At 50.4% G+C, this 16646-nt stretch overlaps 2 protein-coding genes across 4 annotated transcripts in view; both read right to left on the minus strand.

Annotated features, from left to right (window-relative positions):
• Positions 1 to 16646, minus strand: part of mapk1 (mitogen-activated protein kinase 1) — a 29069-nt gene that overhangs the window by 8061 nt on the left and 4362 nt on the right. For all 3 annotated transcript variants that reach the window (XM_088618151.1, XM_088618150.1, XM_088618153.1), the window contains exons 2-4: positions 3293 to 3475; positions 772 to 961; positions 190 to 306 (exon numbers count right to left, since the gene is read on the minus strand). In XM_088618151.1, the coding sequence (XP_088474277.1) occupies positions 190 to 306; positions 772 to 961; positions 3293 to 3475 (490 nt within the window). The remainder of the gene's footprint in view (positions 1 to 189; positions 307 to 771; positions 962 to 3292; positions 3476 to 16646) is intronic.
• Positions 3726 to 16646, minus strand: part of ppm1f (protein phosphatase, Mg2+/Mn2+ dependent, 1F) — a 38638-nt gene continuing 25717 nt past the window's right edge. Inside the window, exon 9 of the transcript XR_015929783.1 lies at positions 3726 to 13990. The gene's annotated coding sequence lies outside the window, so the exon portion shown is untranslated. The remainder of the gene's footprint in view (positions 13991 to 16646) is intronic.

Consider the following 16646-nt stretch of genomic DNA (forward strand, 5'->3'; position numbering starts at 1 on the left):
ATTCCAAACGGACCAGATGCTCCTCTCATTTGAAACTAATGTTCCCGGACGTGGATGATGCTGGGGTTGCCGAACTCTAAGCAGCTGACAACACTGGAACCAGTCGCGATGGCAGTGGAGGGAGTGGCAATTCCCCACTACGACATGGAGCCCTTCACAGCAAAAAAAAAAAACAGGCGAGGAGCCCACCTTGGAATTGAGCATGATTTCTGGTGCCCTGTACCAGCGCGTGGCCACATACTCCGTGAGGAAGCCAGTGTGGTCGTGATCGGGATCGGCGACACGGGCCAGGCCGAAGTCACAGATCTGCCGGGGAAACACATCACAGTTAGGCTTCTCTCCCCCCAGGCGCCTGTCCGTCCAGCGCACAGGGAACAGAGCAGCGGAAACGCTCCGAATGCCAGCAAGAACTCAGCTCGGCACAGGGAGAAATCCCTCCAACGCTGAATCCAGGCTTAACGGGAAAGGATCAGGCCTGATCCATTTTTTTCTGGCGTTTCAAATCGGATTGTGAAACCGCTCATCCACATTCGTGTATAAGCTTGAACCTTTACAAGGCAGCATTTGCCCAAATGCGGAGAAGCAGCACTTTTATCTGAAGGCTTGATCTGAACAAATATTTCTGCCTTGGACCCCCCCAAAAAAAATGAACCCCCTGCAGTCTCGTTTTTATAAAGACCTTAAGTCTGAGGTCCACCTGCGGAAGAAAGGGTACAGAGAACACCTGCACAAAACAGCTGATCACTTTAACAGAAAGAGCAGGAAGCAGACCTTCAGGTCGCAGGTAGTGTTAAGCAACAGGTTGGAGGGTTTAAGGTCGCGATGCAAGACATTGGCAGAGTGGATGTATTTGAGCCCTCTCAGGATCTGGTATAAGAAGTAACAGATGTGGTCGTTGCTTAGGTGTTGCGTCTTCAAGAGCTTGTAGAGGTCGGTCTCCATCAGATCCTGGACAATATATCTGTGAGAGCACGCCAGTTAAGCACAAAGACTTCAGTGCAATCAGAGACAAATCGATGTTCGTTTACAGCAGCGATTTTCGTCAGCTCCCACCCCCCATGTTCTAAAGTGGCAAAAAAAAAAAACTTTAAAAAGGCTTTCACTAGATATGGGCAGCAGGTAACTGTACAAAATAAACTTTCGCTCCGCAGTGAAGCTGCTGTAATTGCTTCTAAGATGGCAACACTGGTATTCACCAAGAAACAAAACCCTATTTTTAGGTTTGTGATGCTGCTGCAAATTGCACAACAAAATGTCTTTTCCTCTTTTTTTGTAACCTAAGGAGGTCTTTGGAATACTTCTATGTTCCCGGGTTGCGCAAGACTCACTTCTATAACAGTAACTGGAGGCTCCACCATGTTTTGGAACAAACCCCTGAGCAGGAAATTATTTACCCCTGGCTTAGGAAATCTCCACACCCTGAAAACCACGCTAACACCTGAAACACACTTAGGCTCCCACATGCCCCCCTGAAACTCAGGAGCCCACAGATAGCCCTCATCATCATTCCCCTCACCCGAGCTCCAACTCGGACATCATGGAAAAAAAACCCAACAACTTTTGAAGCAAGAAATTGCATTTTCTTCCCGAGCCTCCTATCTGGTATTGTATTGAAATGGACACAAAAGAGGCTGCAGTAGTACAAATTAGATCATGCGGTAGCTGCTGTTATGTTCAAAAGTGCTATTCAAAATTGCCGTGGCCCAGTTTCAGCAACAGCCTGAGCTGGCAAGCGAAAAAAAAAAAAACGCCTACAGGAAGTTGAGAAAACACCAAACGCGCGTGGTGATTCTCTGCCAACAGCGATGCAAGCTGGGAGGGCGCCGAGCTCTTTCACTAAACCTCACGAAATCAGCGAGGTTACCGATGCCGACTCCGAGCAACAGCGACAGGCTGACCGTTCTCTAGACCCGCCGATTAGCGGATCAACCGAAGGATTGTTTTTCGGCCATATCTTTTCTAGAACCCCCTGATAATCCCAAAAAGGACTGCAATCACAACACTTGTAATTCTTCTGTCTGGACTTGAGGCACCAATGACGTCGCAGCTGTATAAAGTTGTTTATGTTTAAAACGCTGCTTTCGTGAACACTGCGTCCTTGCGATTCTGACATGATGCCTAGACTGCAGGCAGCTACAAGCTTTTGATAACAGGAAGGCGAGAGAGGAAAGTCACCCAGCTGCTGGAAGAGGGGGGCTGGAACACTGTTATCTGGCTGTAGAGAGAGCTCAGCCAGGGCAGGGCTGCGTGGTGCCTTAACTGAAATAAAGGAAGAGTGATCTCTTCTCCTCGTCTCCTGAAGAGGGGTTACCTTCACAACGCAAGTGACCACCACACTGCTCACCAATCACCAGACCCACGTTGTCAACGGCAACGAACGACGACCTTCCTCTCCTTCGACGTGGGCCTCAATAAACGAGGGCCCTTCACTCGAGAAAGCTCAGGGGTGGTTCGGCGGGGACGGAGTTCAAAATCTCGCAACCTGACAACCCACCCCTCGCCCTCCCGCGCCGCAGAAATGAAACCCTGCGGGTGCCCACTTTCGCTCCGGCTAAACGCTCGCTATTACAACAGGTTCCCGGGCTGCATCCCGGACTGCCCTTTATAATTAATAATAATAATGATGATTTCTTACACTTATATAGCGCTTTTCTGGACACTCCACTCAAAGCGCTTTACAGTTAATGGGGATCCCCTCCACCAGCACCAATGTGCAGCCCCACCTGGATGATGCAACGGCAGCCATAGTGCGCCAGTACACTCACCACACACCAGCTCTCAGTGGGGAGGAGAGCAGAGTGATGTAGCCAGTTCAGAGATGGGGATTACTAGGAGGCCATGATTGGTAAGGGCCAATGGGAAATTTGGCCAGGACGCCGGGGTTACACCCCTACTCTTTTCGAGAAACACCCTGGGATTTTTAATGACCACAGGGAGTCAGGACCTCGGTTTTACGTCTCATCCGAAGGACGGCGCCTGTTTACAGTGTAGTGTCCCCGTCACTATACTGGGACATTAGGACCCACATGGACCGCAGGGTGAGCGCCCCCTGCTGGCCCCACTGACACCTCTTCCAGCAGCAGCCTCAGCTTTCCCAGGAGGTCTCCATCCAGGTACTGACCAGGCTCACACTGCTGAGCTTCAGTGGGCTGCCAGTTGCGAGTTGCAGAGTGACATGGCTGCTGGTAACCTTTATGCGACCCCGGGATCCTCCCTGAAGTTCCAGCTGCCCATCAGGAGAACGAAGACACCTTCAGGACAGCAGGGGGCGGGGGGCACCCCAAAAGGATACACATCTTTCATCTGGTCGATGGACGGGGCGCGGATGATGTCGTTGATGCCGATGATGTTCTCGTGCTTGAAGCGCAGCAGGATCTTGATCTCGCGCAGGGTCCGCTGGCAGTACGTCTGGTGCTCGAACGGGCTGATCTTCTTGATGGCCACTCGCACCTTGTTCTCCTTGTCGTACGCCGAGCTGGAAAGGAAAAGGACAAACGGGGAGGTGGGAGGGGGCTCGCCCCACACGTGTCGCGGCAACAGTCGGCTCCCGGTGGCAGGGGGTGGCGATTTCAACAGCCGCCGCCACCGGACCCGCGTGTATCCGAGAAGAGGGGCGATTGACCTTTCAGAGGCCAAGTCTATCAAGTCAATAAAGTCCGTTCTAATAAACTAGAAATACAGAAACGTTCAAGATTTGGGAAGAGCTAATAACACAAATATCATCCTTTGTTTTTTTTTTTGCAAAACAGAAGAATGCCTTGTTGCAAAAAACAAAGGCGGTATGTATGGCAGAACACGTGAAACTGCAGGTGAGTGATCTCCCAGCTGAAAATAAGCCCTGGAAGACCTCTGCTGAAAACCTGGCATTTCATACATTATTCTGCTTGGCATGCACTTCAAAATGCATCCTTTATACTTTCTTTCCAGGTTTTAAATTGCTTCCTTTCGAGATCATTAATTGGCTACTGAAGTAACTTTCAAGTCCTTTGCAATATCATCCCATCCACTTTCTAACTGCTCCTCCAGTTCAGGGTCTCAGATGAGCCCGAGTCTATCCCAGCACTCCACAGGCGCAAGGCAGGGTACACATGTTTTGAACTGTGGAAGGAGACCAGAGCGCCCAGAGGACACCCACATGAACACGGGGAGAACATACAAACTCCACACAGACAGCACCCAGGCCCAGAACTGAACCCCGGGCCACAGCGCTGCCAGTAAGCAGTGCTGCGCCATCCTGCCTCCTCCCTTGGACTAGAACGAAGAAAAATCAGTATTTTTACTGGCTCATCAGGTTTCTGGTTTTCACACGTAGGCTTGGTTCAGCCATTAAGGGTCACTATAAATACATTAACCAAAAACCCTTCTTCTGCACCCCATAATAAAATTCAGACATTATGCATTAACTAAGCACTTATGCTCAGGTGCCTTTCCTCTTTATTCACTTAATTTTTTTTAAAAGGGTCATCCTACTCTCGGCTGATAGCTGGCAGAAGCACAGCTAAAACTAGCTCGGAGATCGGGAATCCAGGTGTGTTCCTGTGGATGATGCTGGCCGCTTTTCTGAAAGCGCTGCCTATGGATTGATCAGCTCTAGATGAGAAACTTGCTCGGACTCCAGCTCTGGCCACTCCGCACTGGCTGCCAGGTAAAAGCAAGACTGATTTCAAAAACATACTGCTTACATATATATTTGTTAGTGACCTAGCGCTTCTGTAACAGAAGAACACTCCTGTGTGTCACTGATCATGCTCTAGGCTTCTCTCGAAGAGTGACGAGTCATTTTGGAGTTAGAATGTGAAATGATCTCACCCAGGCAATTCAAGAATCTGAAAGCTCTTACGTTTTTTTTTTTTTTAGGTTGCCTAAAAATCCCTTCATGGCATGGCAATTCATCATGGTCAAGGCTGTGTTTTTCACGGTCAAAAAATATTAATCAAAAACGGCTTTTTCCTTATGTTTTTACTGTATTTCTAACTCTTTACAAATTGTGTGCATTGGACTACGTTCCATTTTGAGTGCTACTCAAATAGAAGATGAGCTCAGGCCTGGACAGGGGCCACTATCAACAGCATGTTGCCACAGAGTGTTAGAACCGTCATGAAAATCTGCAATTCGCCAGCGATCGGACGTAAGAGGGACGAGCTTTAAGCCTAGAAACAAATGAAGGCAACAAGAAAAAGCCGATGGTGGCTATTGCTGTGCAGCGCCAGTAGGCTGTGAGAATACAGTGGAGATACGCCTTTTGGAAAAGGCCAGATTCTCCCCCTCTTCCACCATCACGCTCTGTCCTGGGCTTTAAGGTTACGGCCACCTGTCCAGGCCTGGCAGTTTGTGCTGAAATAAAGCCACGATTAGAATCCCCGAGCAGTCCGTGCCAGAGGAGTGAGGGCACAGTGGCCTTGATTGTGCCAAAGCTGAAGTTCCTCAGAGTTGAGTCATTTCCAGGACTGGGGCTTTACTGGCCCACACTTAAGGAGGAGTCAGAGGGCTGGAGCCAGGCCTGTGGCTGGTGCCCCCCTGTAGTGTGGGGGGGCTGGGGGGCTGGCACCCCCCTGTGCTCTCACACACCCTCCTGCACTCCCTTGCTAAGGGTGTTACTGGCGTGACCAGCGAACTACTGCATAAGGCAGTAGGGTATGCTGAGGGTAATGGCGTAATACGAGAGGCACAGTGTCTTTTCCTCAGGCTGGGACGAGAGATGAGCACCAGCTCTTTTGAACTTGCGCCCCCAGCAGGATTGGAAACCGTTCCGATTCTGGCAGGTGTGGGGGTTTTCGACTTGTTCTGGGGAAGTATTTGGACCTGGACTTTGGAAGAAATCTGGACAGAATTAGACCTGGCTGTCCAATCCTACCCAGGATATTTCTTAAACCGTAGCCTAGAGCGAATCTCAAGTTTCTGGCTTCTCCCCGCCGGCAGTGGAAGCACAGCCTGGCCTCTCTGGACAGCCAGGTCTTCCTGTGTCCAGTTCCTGTGTTCTGACAGTGGTCACAGAGCCTGTCCTCTCTGGGCAGCCAGGTCTGCCTGTGTCCAGTGTCTACGGCCAGGCTGTTGTTACAGAGCCTGTCCTCTCTGGGCAGCCGGGTCTGCCTGTGTCCATTGTCTACGGCCAGGCTGTTGTCACAGAGCCTGTCCTCTCTGGGCAGCCAGGTCTGCCTGTGTCCAGTGTCTACAGCCAGGCTGTTGTCACAGAGCCTGTCCTCTCTGGGCAGCCAGGTCTGCCTGTGTCCATTGTCTACGGCCAGGATGTGGTCACAGAGCCTGTCCTCTCTGGGCAGCCAGGTCTGCCTGTGTCCAGTGTCTACGGCCAGGCTGTTGTCACAGAGCCTGTACTGTATCAGGACCTGTTTCTCCTCGTCTGTCAGGCTGGTCAGATACTGGGCCAGTGGGTTGTCTTGGCGTTGCAGTCAGTGTTGTCTTGGCGTTGCAGTCAGTGTTGTCTTGGCGTGTGTGTGTGTGTGTCCCAGCTGCAGCCCCTCTCACACTCCCCCTCACTCTTCTGTTCTGCCATCGCTGCTGCAGGGCTGGGCAAGTGCACGACTACAGCGCTCCTCTTAATCTGCCGTTTTTATTCATCCGATTCTTCCTCCACCTCTTTTCTTTTCCTTGTCATTTTTCAACTGCGGCTTCCATTGACGCCCCCGCAGCGAACTGAGCAGAAGTCACCCAGTCAAAAAAAAAAGTCACAATGCACGAAGGAACAGACATTATGAGTCTGTAGTGCAGCGTATTTTCAAAGCATCAATAAACAGCTATAGTATTTCCATTCAGAGCCATTTTTCAAAGGAACAAACAAAGAACTCTACACGTATTGTATCAGTGTTAAAAAAAAAGGATTTACATGTTTATGAACTGCAGTTCATTAAAAGTGCACAGAGCACTGCAATCTCATACTGGAACAAAACCGTAATTGCATTGAAGAGTCTTGACAGGAGAAAAATACCGAACAAACTGTAAAACAACAGGAATCCAAAAGACAATAACCAAAATAACCTCTTACAGTTCTTTCAAAAAGCAAGAACCAGAAACCATCACCTGGTATATTCAGATTATTAAAGTCATGTCTTTGGCATGAGAACTAATTAAGGTTAAAGGCCAAAAAAGCTAAAAATGCTCAAACTGGGTGACATCATTAAGTCCCGATACAGATCCCTGTGTCTTATTGTCACTTATTTAGATCATTGATACCTTCCTAATGTCCATCAACGATACAGATTCTGGTAGACTTGGGAAACTACTCACAAAGGCAGATAATATGAAGACCTGCAAACACCCTTGAAGCTTGTAAAAATAAAAGACCCCAAGTTCAAGACTAGACAAACACCTGGCAGAAGATGTTCAATGTATGATACACAGGCATCAAAAATATCAACAGATGTAAAATAGTAAACAACAACACAGGCTAATAATGAGAAAGACTGACTTTAATGTTGACATACCGTTTACGTCTTCTAGACACTGTGGGGAAGCATTAAATAAGACAAATGCTGGAGTCTAGTTTAAAGTGCAAAAATGAAACCAGGGAATATTCAAAATGTATTAGATAATTCAGAATACTGTGTGCGACTGTGGTCGCTGCGTCACAAAAAGATATTCTCTTCTTCAAGAGAAGAGCAGCCAGATGCATTCCTGGGCTTAAGGGAATGTCTTACACTGACAGTACAAAAGAGCTGAGCATTTCTAGTCTTGATCAGAGATGACTAAGCGGGCGTTTGATCCAAGGACTCAAAATCCTCAAAGGCATTGGGGATATCAACCCAGTGGAATTATACAGAATTAACACTGAAACCCGAACCAAAGGACGCAAGCTGATGCTACAGGGAAGTGTACTTCAAAACAGCATGAAAAGCACTTCTTTACACAAAGGGTGGTGGGAGCGTGGAACAGGCTCCCTAGCCACGCTTCCAACTCAAACTTTCTCCCTCGGGAGATTTCGGCAGCGCCCTGCCCCAGAAAGAGAGGACCGTGCAAGGCCCCCCATGGCAACGGCCGGTCATAACCCGAGCCCATACAGCGGAGCGCGGCAACTCTTCCAAAACATTCACACCTCCTACGTCACACAAGGCTGTCACAAGTCTCCCCGCACGCAGGGAGATCACAACCCGAGCCGTTACTTCAAATCCTGCAGCGCCGGTGAAGAGGCTGGACATCGGGACTGGACAGGGCCAGTCTCTGGAGAGCACATTCCGCAGGGAGCACAGCACAACCCCTGGGACTGCCCTTCCTGCACCGATCCCACAGCTCTTTAGGAATTCCTCCTGACCCCACTGTAATCTGGACAGGAGTGTACTGGTGGTCACTACTAAAAGCTAGGAGGCTTCTCTCTCTCTCTCTCCAGAGTCCCACACATGTGCTCCTCCTGAGGCATGCTGTAACTCACAATTTGCAACAGTTAATCCCTAAACCAGTACACCCAACCCCTGAGCTCCTGCAGCGGAATAAACTGTTTAATACGGCACCTTTAAAAGTCGCACTTGGGCCTGAATCCGAGAGGCAGCAGGACTGTTCTTTGCATTAGCGTACCAGGGATCACCCGAATTTTTACTTCATTTCAATGATTTTGCCTTCAGCTCTTAAACCCCGGACTCAAAATCATTCCGTGATCGGAAAGCTGCCGCCTCTCGGTGAGGGCAGGGGGGAAAAAAAAATAAAACTCCCTCACTCGGAAACAATCTGCTTTTGCAAAGCACAGAAAATAGACGTCAAACGTTTACGAACCGTCAGGGGCTTTGGCACTGTTCTTAAAGGCGCTATATAAAAATAGTCCATAAATGCACTGGTGCGAGAGTTTGAAGGGAGCAGAGACGCATGGGACTTGTACAAAGCAAAAGCAAAAAAAAGTGGGCTACAATTTATAAACGTAACCTCCATTTCTTCGCAGAGTGCTTCATCTCGAGCTTCTTCAAGGGATGTGGAGAGCACAGGAAGTTTCCATCTGATTTACAGTAAGCAGAAAAAGGTCAAGGGGAGCGAGAAACTAGTGAGAATTTGTGCGATGGCCAACTGGTGCATGAATAAAAAAAACAAAACAGCAACCAGTCAAACTCAGAAAGGAAAGCAGTCATACTTTCCAGAATCTGCCCGACTAAACGGTACAAACCAACAAGATGGCTTTTGTCTGAACAGCGAGCTTACTGCAGACAAGTTCAGGACTCCTTTCCAGCCAGCTGTTTAGAACCCGAAAAGGAGAAAGGGGAAAAGACAGGACTCGTATCGCAGAAATTGCATTTCGAACGAGAACCGACATGTTTGATTCCAGCATACAGCATGCTGAAACCGACAGCATCTGTTGGGCTGCAGCGGACTGAATCACATTTGCTCGAGTAGGTTAAACTCGAGTGCATTGTGTAGGCGTGAAGGTTTTATGTAAACCACAGAAATATCCTGTCTCTTTCTGTCATTCAATTCAAGCTGCTTAAATGTAACAACAACAAAAAAAGCAATTTCCAAACAATTTGGAAATGGGTTTAGAGTTCAGAACCCGCTGAAGTGTCCAGAAGAGGCAGCGCAGTCGGGGAACACACAGGGGTGAAATCAATTGCTTTTGACACCTTTTCACCGGATCTGGGCGAAGAAACCAGGACAGCGAGAGGGACTCCATCTCGCCTGCGCTGTCAGACTGAAGCGCCACATTTCAGCTCAGCAGGAGGAAGTTTCAAGACGTTGCACAAGCCTGACGGGAGTGCAAAACCTCACCCAGGCCGGGGCTCCGCGGAGGGAGACTGACTCAGCTGTTTGTGGATAACGTTTATGAAAACAAGACCTCCCCCCACGCCAAACGGTTTGAGCTCCTTCGTCTCGGCTCCTGTCTGTGAACCGCGCTCGACTTCTGCTCTACTTCGAGCGAGGCGCATCATCCCCATTAAATCAAGTGCTTCAGAAATGGGGACCCCCCCCCCCACACACACACACACACGGGGGGGGACCCCCCCAACCTGTCAGCATCAGCAACAACGACCCGAGGTGGAACCCGGGTCGAGAGACGTTTGCTTTTCTTCCCCGACCCCAAGGTAACGTTCAATTAAAGCCGTATAACGTATATATATTTATTCATCTTTCCTCCACGCCGTGCCGTGGAAAAAAAGGGGAGCCGTCTGTTGAAGTCGGGGAGATGGCTGCCCGCTCACCTGCCCTGCTCGAGTCCTGACTGAGCGACAGCGCCCCCCAGGCCGCCCCCCCCCCCCCGGCTGGAGCCGTGGGTCAAGCGCTGCTGCCCCGTAGTGTGCCCACCACTTCCGCGCAAGCAGAGACGCTGCCATTCCTTGCGCCTCGGAGAGAGGCGGCACACGTGAGCAGGTGGCCATGTTCAGAGGCTCGGCAGCTCGCAGGATCCACGGGCTGCACGCGGACTCGAGCCCTGGTTGCCCGAGCGCAGCGTGCCTGCAGAACAGCTCCGTCAGTCAGGGAGTGAACACAGGTGGCAGATTTTAATGACATGGGCTGCAGGACACGCAGGGCCTAACCTAACCCCTCTTGCTGAGGCTAAGGGGAGAGGAAGGTACCGTTTCTGCCTTTCGGGGGGGTGGGGGGGGATGAGAGGATGCCGGAGTCACTCTTTGTGCTCCACTTCCACATTTTCCCCGTGAGCCGCTGCGTTACCAGGGCAACCAGCAGCCAGGGACAGAGCTATGATTTAAAAGGCATTACATAAAAAAAAAAGCTAAACGTCTCTATGAATAGCCACCATTTGAAGCATCTACTAATTATCGGCACGTACTGCACAAGTGCTGGTGCCTGCTAGCTCAGTGCAGGAGAAGCGCAATGTGCAGGTCATGTCACAACGCCTCTCCGAACCCCAGGCACCGAGCCAAAGACGGGCCCGTTTCAAATTCTGCACCCAAGGGACATCTTAACCCTAGAGAGGTCACTTATGCTGAACCCCACCGCAAACGGGAGATTAATTAGCAAACGGTGCGCTGGTCCAGGCTTTGGGAAGAGGAAATGTCAAAGAACGCAACACCTTATAATCAACAACGCAGGGCTCCACTGTCAGGTGCCCAAACAACAGCCAGAGAGAGATTTTTCCCATCCGCAGGGCTACGTCAGCGGGCAATCAGACAGCTTAGGGAGCTCTGTGGGGTTCAAACTCGAAATTACACCGTCTGAGGGACGAGCCTCAAATGAAACCTTTGAAAAGAGCCGGGAATTGTTTTTTTAAAAACACATCTGGAGAACTGTCCTCACAGAACAGGTCCCGTTTTAAAAAAAGAGTCAGGCTTCTTCTGCATTCCTTAGCTTTAAAGAAATCCGCCACATGAGCGCATTTCGTGGGGGAGCAGAGGACTGGGCCTCCTGGCTTGAGCAGCGCCGTCCATCAGCACGGGCCCGGTCTGGTCAGGCAGCCTCAGCGGCGGCGGTTAGAGACAGGAACAGCTCTGTTTCCGCGGAAACTGGCTTCAAGGCTTCGGGCCTGCACTGCGTGGGGGGGGTGGGGGTGTAGGAGGGCGATTATGCAAGCCGTCGAGCTGTCGAGAGAGCCAACCTGCACCTCTGATTACACCAGGCTGCACAGCGGCTGGACAAAAATGCCGAGCCTCCAGGAACAACTGCTCGGAGATACCAAAACAAAGGGCAGTGCGCTTGTGAAATCAAAAAATGACAAACGGGCACTGTCGGGCGCTCTCAGGGCATTTTGCATTAATGCACCGCATTGCACTATTAAAGGGCTTCAGACAGGTGAAGCTTATTAAGCAGCCACAGAGCAGATCCAGATTCTGCGTTAGGTCTTATAGAAGACTCCTGCTTTTCTCCGACGTACAATCCAAGACATGCAATGAATGGTTTCTCTGCAAAACCGTTCTAAAACCTCCAAACTGGGCAGCTGCATTCTGCTGCTGGTTCCTGTGTGAACCGCCGAGAGGGAGTTTTGGGCCTCTGTGCCCAGCGCTGCTTGGCATCACAGAATGTGAGAAAATTCAGAGCTGGAATACGGGAGAGCTTAAAGCAGCACTCCTCTTAAACATGAAACAGGACTGGCAAAAGATGGAGGTGGTGGGGGTTGAGAATGTTAGTTTCTTTTTCTTTTGCAGAGCACACTACCAAAAGGTTTCCTTTGTATAATCGTGTTTCCACAGCTCACCGAACTCCTAAAAGAACCGCAGTTACGCCTTGATGTCAAGAGCTGGGCAAAACTGAAAAAGCTGTTTCTTCACCGACTGCAAAGGCTTCATCTTAATGTTATCTTGGCGTTTATTGAGAAGTTCCCCGGTTTCGGCACCGTCTGCTTGACCTGGATGTCAAAAGAAATGAATCTTCAAGAACCCAAACGGGCCTTCCACGATGACACAAAACGGTCGGATATTTCATTAAGCGCTGGGAAGTAAGCGATTCATTCCAGAAACCGTTCTCTGGGGTCATTCCAGCCGGGCCTGAAGGTCACAAATCGCGTCCTAACCTGCCCCCAGGTGAGTCCCCTCCCCCCAGAGGGAATCCAGACTCTTTTGGTCTTTTTCCTAGAGGTCACCTGCTTGCTTGCGAATTACAGAATTAAAAAAAAAGCCTACATTCGTTAAGAGAAAAATAAAGAACACACAGAAGAGATGGCAACAGCTGCATGGCTTTCGTTACAACAGGAAACTTAAACCCAACTCCTGGTCCCTCTCAGGTTCGAACGGAAAAAGTCAATCACTCTCATTATTATTTTAGACAATATTTCTTAAGGTCCCTTACAGCGGAGCACTCAAAACACCCACTTCGTTAAAAGATACAGCTACCTATAAAACAGCCGGGAGCCTTAAAAGCATTACAATTATACAGGTCATTAACTAATAAGGTGAATTAACGAATTAATGAGGGTGGAGGTGGCACACACACTGAAGACAGTGTGGGAAGGCCCTGCATTAAAGCACAAGGAGACTCCAAGAGAGGAGAAGGGCAGCTGGGTTTAAGGCCTTTCTGTGCTGCACGGAAACTGAAATCTGTTCAGTGAGCGAAAGGAAGAAAAAAAAAACCTATCCACAAACATCAGAAATATCTTGGCCCCGTGTCTGGCTCGCGCAAGGGGGGGGGGGGGGTTGGGCTGGCTTGCGAAGACCTGCCCCCTGGCCGCGCGGCCAGCCCTGCCCACTGTCCGAGCCCCCGCCCGCGGAGAGCCGACGTCAGCGGGGCTGGGGTTGCCGCGGCAACGGGGCCTGCGCCGGGGCTTGGAAGCAAGCCTGGGCTTCGCAGTGGGCCGCCCGTACGAGGAGCGGGAGGGGTGAACAGGGTCAGGAGGGGGCACCCTGAAGCAGGACTCTGCACAGACGAGGCCCTTCATGTGCGTTAGAAGAGCCAGACTGCGTTACTCTCAGCTGGAGCGCACTTTCAACCAGTGTGGCTCGGTTCTGGACACCACGACTCGGTCTTCAAGAGCCACATCTGCTCAGGGGTTTTCAAACATTCCAGTCAAAATTCAGTCTGGCATTTAGGTACAGCACTCGGTGGGCTCCTGCTGTATAACAAACTGATGTTAAACGTTCTCTGGACAAGCCCGACTCCCATGTACGGTGTGCATGAGGGACCTAGTTACAGTAATTCTGAACACGTTCCAAGCACTCTCGTCTTCTGCAAACTGGAGATGAAAATCTGACCGGGTGACAAGCCTGGAGGGGCAGATACTCATCACAGACATCATGGGGCTTGGCTGGGAACTTCTACGCCAGGCACCTGTCGATATGGGCTACAGGCTGAGGTTCGAGATGCCGTAGCCACTTCTGCAGTGACAGCACATAGAAACAAGAAACACGCCCCATTTTACTACAAAAAGAGCTTTTATATTTAGCAGGTTCGGGTACAAAGCATGCATCTTGCAAGGTGGTCTGAATCCATGGATTTGAGTGTAAATGAAGCAGATGAGGCTGCTCTGCCTCACCATCAATAATCAGAGCTACAGATCCTTTCCTCCTGCACCCGACAGGTTTTACACCAGGAGGGAACTTCTTTTGCAAAGGTATCTTTTCATTCCGTCTGAACACCCTAAGCCTGAAGTGGCTATCAAGGGCAAACAAACATCCTCCTGCATGAAACCACAACCACGTGCCTCTTACAAGACCACTGCCCTCACCACAACGCCCAGCGAGAGCTACCGTGGCAGGGCGCCGACGGGCCTACTGGTTTCGGCAAGGTCACTGGAGGAAAAGAACCAGTGGGGAGCTCGGCCAGCACGAGCCGTCTCAAATCAGCCCACTTTGCGCGTCTCTGAAGCACACAGCGGCCTGCCCCCACCCCACCCACCTGGGCAGCACACAGCAGGCCTGGGGGAGCAGAGAGAAACTCTGAGGCGCAGGTCTCACCAGGCGATTCCGAGAAGAACCTGAGGGGGGGCGGGCAGACTGCCCAAGCCCAGGGTGGAATTTAGGCAGGACAACAGCATTAACACCCCCTACTACGGGACCTTTACGGTCGACACAGTCCAGGCAACAAGTTAACATCTCATCTGATGTGTCCTCAGCCCCCCATCCTGGGGCCCTAACTTGGCTGTAAACAGCTGTGACAATCAGACAAAAGGCAGGGACACAACATCACCCACGGCCCCAGACAACACAGGTGACAGGCAGGCCCCCCCCAGTGATGATCTGCATCACAGAACACCCCTCTAAAGGAAAGGATGAGGGACTAAACTGAAAGTCTGGCCAACCAAGATGTCTGCCTGGAGGGAAAGAAAACGCCTCAAGCAACGGCTCTTTTCAAGAAAGGCTACCAGCTCAGGTTCCCAGAAAACACCTTCAACCAACACGCCGCGTCACGGATTAATGATTGACCGCCAGCTCCTCGAGCCCCAGAGGAGGCTACACCCTGGGCCGCAGAAGTCAGACGTCAGCAACAGGTACTGTAAGAGCAGGAAAAAAAAAACTACAAGAGCAGGGCCAATTTGTTCTCTTCACTGATAAGATAAGAGGCATCTACTGTACTGCAGTTACACAGTGCAAAACAAACACACGCACACCCTGCTGAAGGAGAGCGAGCCACAGACAGTACTGCCCCAGACTCGCACCAATGAAAACACCCGTCAGCAGCACTGCAGCTGAAACAGTGGAGTGTGAACTAAAAAAAAAGCTTCAGAGCGCTTCGGCCAGACAGGCCAGAAGTTAACGGGGTTCTCCTGTCTGGGAACGGCAGCAGATTGCTTTATTTGAGGGATTTATATCTAAACCCCTGTTGCCGACAGCTTCTTTAGAGACCAGTTCGCGGTTGCATTCCTATGGCATGGAATAATCCCAGCTTTTCAGAGAAGGTCAAGGCAGCGGCACAGAGCAGGGTGCTTGACGATGGCCGCCACAGACGGGCACCTTGGCGATGAGATGCATGTCAGACTGTAGCGTCCACAGGCTAGCTACGATTTAAACATCTACATCTACTGTAATGCTCCACTCGCTGGGGAACCTAAATCTACTCTGAACAAACTGCAGTACGTCCAAAATTCAGCAGCCAGAATCCTGACCAGGTCTAGTGCAAGTGTTCACATTACTCCTATCCTGGAGTCCCTGCACTAGCTTCCGGTCAAATTCCGTGTGGACTTTAAAATCCTCATGCTCACCTATAAGGCTCTGCATGGCATGGCACCTCAGTACCTGTCTGAACTATTATCGCCCTACTCCCCACCTCGCAACCTCCGCTCTTCAAATTCTGCCCTCCTTACTGTCCCCCAAGCCCGTCTACATTGTATGGGTGACAGAGCCTTCTCCTGCTATGCCCCTAAGCTCTGGAACTCTTTGCCCAAGGATATCAGAGAGTCACCTTCTCTAAACTCCTTCAAATCCAGACTCAAAACCCTCTTTAGAAAAGCCTTTACTAAGTAATAATAATAATAATAATAATAATAATAATAATAATAATAATAATAGCTTACAATTATATAGCGCTTTTCTTGACACTCCACTCTTTACAGGTAATGGGGATCCCTCCACCACCACCAGTGTGCAGCCCCACCTGGATGATGCGCCAGTACACTCCCCACACACCAGCTCTCAGTGGGGAGGAGAGCAGAGTGATGAAGCCAGTTTAGAGATGGTGATTATTAGGAGGCCATGATTGGTAAGGGCCAATGGGAAATTTGGCCAGGACGCCAGGGTTACACCCCTACTCTTTTCGAGAAACACCCTGGGATTTTTAATGACCACAGAGAGTCAGGACCTCGGTTTTACGTCTCATCCGAAGGACAGCGCCCGTTTACAGTGTAGTGTCCACATCACTATACTGGGGCATAATGACCCACACAGACCACAGTGTGAGCGCCCCCTGCTGGCCCCACTAACACCTCTTCCAGCAGCAGCCTTAGCTTTCCCAGGAGGTCTCCCCTCCAGGTACTGACCAGGCTCACACTGCTGAGCTCCAGTGGGCTGCCAGCTGGGAGCTGCAGAGTGACATGGCTGCTTTTACAGCTTTCTGGGTATTACTGCACGGCTGCGCTTCCTAACATTTCCAAAAAAACCCCATGTGAATTCCAGTGTGGAACTAACTTTCCCCGTGTTTTCCAGGAGGAACACGCGACACGCCTTGCGGGATCCTGCGACAGCTTTGGATGAGGCCGGATAAGAAATAAGCATTAAACCAGGAAAGATGAAGGAAAGAAGGAAAAAGAGCATGCCGGCCCCATCATTCCTAACGGGATTACGGTCCTGTGGGAACCATTCCAACTTGCACAGGCTTGACGGCGCATTCCACAGCTC

Source organism: Lepisosteus platostomus, chromosome 24, assembly GCF_059453375.1.
Source record: "Lepisosteus platostomus isolate fLepPlt1 chromosome 24, fLepPlt1.hap1, whole genome shotgun sequence".
In the NCBI taxonomy this organism is placed as follows: Eukaryota; Metazoa; Chordata; class Actinopteri; order Semionotiformes; family Lepisosteidae; genus Lepisosteus; species Lepisosteus platostomus.